Consider the following 6,067-nt stretch of genomic DNA (forward strand, 5'->3'; position numbering starts at 1 on the left):
AGAGTAGAACGCGCAACTGCTCAAAACCGTGATATATTCTTTTTTCTATTCACGTGACCGCCAACTCCGTCCCCATTTCCCTTCGTCTCCATTGTAAAAGATAGGCGCATAGTATTTTTGGAAGGTTTTGGCTGTTTATTTTAAAAACTACACCAGCTATTCAAGTTTGTTTGGCTAGTTTAGTTATTTGGTACATTAACGCTTACAGTTTACCACTTGTTTAGGAAATTTAATTATTTAAAAAAATTAATTAAAAATTTCAAACAAACGGTTTTTTAGAAATATATATATATTAGAAAATAGTTTTTTTACACAATAACTTTAAATTAAGTCAAAAAACGAAGAAAAACTACACAAAACGTCATCGACTCCATTGACTACAATAGTAAACGGGAACGACCCGCGAAAGAGAGACAGTGTATCGTGCTCTCTCCTTTGCCGACATTGGAGATGCGCCTTCTATTCTTTTTTATTTCTGTGAAGAAAACCCGGATGTCTGGGAATCCCCAGTACTGTAACTCCAACCATTCGGGGAGTCACTACAATACGATGTAAAAACAAATAAAAATCTGCAAACCAAGGTAATCCTAGTACATAGTATACATTGTAGCAGTTTTTAGCGGCCATTTTGGATAATTTTTTGATGCAGCTACCACGACAATAAAATTTGGGCATTCTAGTTAGATAAAATCTGTTTACACAATAAAATTTATAAATTTCCAAAAAATACTTTTAATCATTATTAATATTCGTCATAAAACGTATTTACGAAACTTTGTATATATCTATATTAATTTATAACAACATATCCAAAGCTGTTGTAATACGAAGTTCTATAAGACTTGAGTACGTTTTTATAAAAAAAAGTATTAATTTTCATACAAGTTTGTAAAAAAGTAAATCAAATTACATGACTATATCAGGTGTACTTGCCACTAAGGCTGGTTTACACCATAGCTATTAAAATAAGTAGCTGTGTAATGGATTGAAATATGACGTAAAATACTTTTCCATATCAATAAAATATATCCTTCGTTCGCATGCTTTGCGGTTTGTGTAAACTGGCCTTAAGTAGGAAGAAAAAAAAACTGCTGTTTGAGTAACATATGGTTTTAACTCAAACAAATTTAAGCTTAGATTTAATATTTAGCAGAGTCTGTATATATATGTTTATATACCGACTCTGGTTTTTAGATCTTAACTTAATTTTTGGCCAACAAAGCACCATACATAACCCACCTACAAACAACATATATCGCATCTAATTATTTTCACGAAAAAATATTTATTACGATCCGCAAAAGAAATGTTGAATTTCAAGAATTCAGAGAAATGAAATGACAAATAAGTTGTAATGTAAATCTAGTATGAATCATGGACACCAAGTTTTGAGATCAAAATAAGAAAAAGATTGCACATAAAATAAGTCTCAATACAAAGAAGCGTGAACACCTTCCAAATTGGAATATCTTAATTTTTCAACATCTATATAGAAGCAATGGCTAAATTTGTAAGACCAGAGCTTCTGGAACTATAAGTTAATTCAGATAGCTAGGCAATTAAATTTATTGCAATCTGGGTTTAAATTATCTCACAACTACCGGAACACCGTTCTGGTTAACTTCGAACATTTATCAAGATTCTGTAACGACATAATCTAGCAAAATGGCATAGAAAAAATTATTAACCAAATGAGTTCCTTAATGGGAAGTCGATAAAAAAACAGTATAACTAAACTTTTGACTAAAATTTATCATAAAATATGGTGGTGCACATTGAGTACCATTTAATTGCATAAACAGAACAATGATAAAAAATCTAGAAATGCTTTAGCATCCAGAAGTTACTATTTATAATCACATTTTATCATCACTGAGATGTCATCCACATAAATACTGTTTATAAAAACTCGGTAGTTGTTGAAAAAACCATTATTATTATTACTGAATATTTTCCATCTCTTCTCTTATGAATAATAATCACATACCTTGTTTGTTTTATTAAATGAATTGTTTTTCATTTTATCTTAATTTTTATCACACATATTTACCATACATTATGCCGTATCTCATGTTTTGTGCGAATTATTAGTGCGAACACTGCTTCTGACACTGTATATTAACAAATATAAAATCAAGTTTTATTACCAGTTGTTTCAACACTCTAATTAAAACAATGAGTTCACAATTTAATTGCAAAGACAGGATAGTGATGGGGAAATTAAGAAAAGCTAAAATATGTATATACATACTACTTAAAAGTGATTTCTACAAATATTGATTATAAAATGTTGGCACTATGGGAAAACAATCATTAAAAAAATATTATACAACACAGTTACAAAATAAATTGTTTAAAGTTAGATTTATCTGGAAGAGCTCAGAATTGAAATGCATAGATTGGTTTGTGGGTTGTGATTATCATACTTGTTGATAATTGTCTTGACAAACCATGTTATCACCCCAGGATGTCCCCACTGATAACTTGTGTGGTTCATTTATCACAATATACATGGAAAGAACATCAAATGCCAGGAAGCTCAAACACATTAGAACAACCACAGTTAATGGTTACAAGTAAAATATAGAACACAAGTTGTTTAAACCAAGAAAAACACCTCCGTTAGAAACATTTTTTTCTCAGATTGAAATAAATTCATTTGCTTGATCTGGTTGCCTTGTTTATACTTCTATGGTTGATGGAACACATTTAAAGTGCATAGAGTGAATTGTGATGTAATAAATGAAAGTATGGCACTAACTTTTAATTAGTAAATGTATGAAGCGGAAAAGCTTGTTTAAAACAATTTTTCACTTTGTTTACAAAGCTACAACTGATGCATTATGTCTTGATGTCTCCATGTTGGTTTCAATCTTCCATTCATTGATTGTTCCATCATAAGCCTCAATTGATCTTGATGCATCAACACCATTGCTAAATAAGTTAAATTTGGTCATTATCTCAGTATATTTTTTAAACACATTGAATATGTAGCATGGACAATGTAAACATAGATACAATGTTTTAAAACCTTTAGGAACGAGATATATTTTAACAGATTTTCTGTTTTAGACTGATATGTTGCTTTGTAGTAACACAAGTGTTTGTGCTAATACTTGTACTTATGTCAAACTTGGGATTTTTGGCAAAATATACATAAAGTGTCTATTGCAAAGTGGATTCCTGGTTAGTTTGCTACTCAGCTGAAAAGATTTTTCGAATTGATGAAGTCAAAAAATATCTCTCATTTAAAATTTATTTTTATTAAAAAATCTGGCCAAACCACTGTAAAACAACATAAAGCAGCAAAAGAAAGTTGGATAATTTATGTACAAATACAATATGTTTATTATCCATACAAATATGGATAATAAACAGCACTGGAACAGAATTTATGTAAAAATTGTTTACCAATACCTAAAAAACTTGTAAAAACTGCTGAGGTTTCCAAAATTGCATTTTTAATCGGTATTTTGGAAGGGTAAGTCTAAGAGCAACATAGAGATCAACTAAATTCGCTTTTCTTTTATGAATCGGGTATGTATAGTATATCTTTGGGGTAATGGCCCAAAGCCTAAATCCTCGGACCCATTGCAGGACCTCACCCACACAGAATATACATATATCTTTCTTAATAAAGTCAAAATGCATGGGGCCTCCCATTAGAGCTCAGCTTTCTTGTTTCACAAATTATTGTTAATTGGCAAAAGTTTGCCGCATGCCAAGCCTGATCTAAGAAACAGGTCCCGATAGTTTGTTGGATTTGATAAATACTTTACACCAGTGCTTGAGGAGGAAAGTTACATTCATGCCTGCCGTAAATTTGTATTAACCATGCTATTTGGCTGATGATGAGACGTTTTTGACCAGAACGAACGTTTACTTCGAACTAAATTAATCGCGTAAATGCGAGGACGCCAATACAGCGTTAGGTTTTCTAACACCCTGGGCATTCAAACTGGGTAAAAGCAACCATAATTATAGTAACACATGACCACTTACCCTCCAATGACGTATATCTTCCCATTCACAACACAAGCACAAGAACGATCTCGCACGTGGTTCAAGCTGCTAACATTGGTCCAAGTGTTGGTTCGTATGTTATACCGCTCTACGCTTTTTAATCCAATACCACCTTAATAAATAAATAATTAAGCAAACTAATAATAAGTTTACAAGACACATAAAGTATAGGGTAATCCATTGGTACCATTTCTTTTATAAAATTAGGCAAGTCAGAAATAGTAAGATGTATCCTGAATATAACAGTGTAAAATATTTCATGATTGCCTGGTATATTTGGTTTATCACAACATAATGGTACACTGTGACATCATTAATAACTTGTTTATATATAGAATAAACAACGAACCAATGGCGTAAATCTCATCATTGTAAACAACACCACACAATGCAGATCTTTTCTTATTCATTGGTTTTAGTGATTTCCATTTCCCTTCTCTTGGATCGTAACTTTCCATTGACTCCAAACCAATCGGATTACCAATAACTCCACCAAATGCGAACAAGCGGCCTGTATGACAACAATAGTATTGTTTGAATAATAACAACAGTCATCAAATAAAAATATTTTATTGTTTTGTCGACAAGAAAATATTCATCATAAAAACAAATTTGATGTAACAATGTAGATTATTGATGAAATAAAATGTAAAAATTATTGATAAGAAAACTATATTTTCATATAAGATTAACAAGAGAGCATATAGCTATAATGAGTGCTCTGGTGTTACCATTTCAATAATCAGATATAATATAAACGAATAATAAGACTATTATGTAAAAGTTTATTTTTTAGATTTTTTACGTCCGACACAGTCAGTATTGGTTTAGTTCTTTAATGTTATTTACTCACTAATTGAACTTTAAAAAAAAGACGTTCAACTGCTAATATTGCAACGATTGTGATCATAATATTTAAGGTGTATTACATGTTTTACAATAGTGTATAACTGTCACAGGATTTTAAAACTCAAGAACCATCATCAATTATGAATAAGTTTTAGGTTTTAAGTTTAGTCAAGAAATTTAGGACTAAACTGGCAAAGAACAACAAGAACCAGATTAACTGTTTTGTGAAAAAGGATCTAAACTTACCAAGCCAAAAATCATTGTGCACATGCTACTGTTCATATTCAGCCCACTTTATCATTACATTTATATTTATTATACCAACCATTATAAGAAACAAGAGCATGTTCACATCGTTCCGTTTTCATTGGAGCAATGTTTGTCCATGTATTCACCACTGGATTGTATAAATCAACTGATGATAATATATTACTACCACCACATCCTCCTGTTACACACATTTGATCTGTAATATAAATGTGTGTTACATTACTAATAAATTTAGAATGGAAAATAATTTCACGTATTTGGTATTGGACATGTCTGTAGCTTTATAAAGCAACCGAAGAAACATTCCTTTTACTTAAATATTTTATAATTAATCCTAATCTATAGGACATTTAGATTTAGTTTACCTTGACACAAGTTAATGCTTTCAGGCGACAATACTAATGTTTGTATAATTAGAATACACGTGTCCTTTTATTAGAGTTCAGCTCTCTTATTAGGATTTCAACTTTAAACCACTATTTTTCTACAATAATAATCCATCAATATATTGTTAAACATAATAAGGAACCAACCATTCAACACAGCAGATGCTGCACCGCATCGTTGTTCCTTCATAGATGCCACCTCGTACCAACCAACATTAACTTGGATTAAATTTAAACATTCAACAAAGTTGGAATCATCACCACCAGCCGTATAAACATGGTTGTTTATCTTCACACTGGTTGAACCAGACCTTTCATACAAGGTTGACTGTGGATAAAAATGACATCATTAGCTGACTCATGATAGGTCATATTCACGAATCATGATTATGAAGTTTTGAAAATCACCTGTTATTTTTTATGTCAAATATCTTAACAGCCCATTTATCTACAATGGTGAGACCAAATTTGAAATATTTGATTTGAAATTATTAAAAGTAGGACACTATAGGTGGAATAATACACAACATAAAACACTC

General features: G+C 31.1%; 1 protein-coding gene across 1 annotated transcript; it reads right to left on the bottom strand.

Annotated features, from left to right (window-relative positions):
• Nucleotides 1-1,265: 1,265 nt before the first annotated feature.
• On the bottom strand, nt 1,266-5,737 carry LOC100175130 (kelch-like protein 12; the record flags this gene model as incomplete). Its single annotated transcript, XM_009860890.3, is given in 5 exon segments — nt 1,266-2,934; nt 4,003-4,135; nt 4,373-4,534; nt 5,198-5,338; nt 5,676-5,737. Coding segments are annotated over 5 exon segments (613 nt in total), but the record flags the coding sequence as incomplete, so codon positions are not given.
• Between the last annotated feature and the right edge of the window lie 330 nt (nt 5,738-6,067).

Source organism: Ciona intestinalis, unplaced genomic scaffold (genome assembly GCF_000224145.3).
Source record: "Ciona intestinalis unplaced genomic scaffold, KH HT000559.1, whole genome shotgun sequence".
Lineage (NCBI taxonomy): Eukaryota > Metazoa > Chordata > Ascidiacea > Phlebobranchia > Cionidae > Ciona > Ciona intestinalis.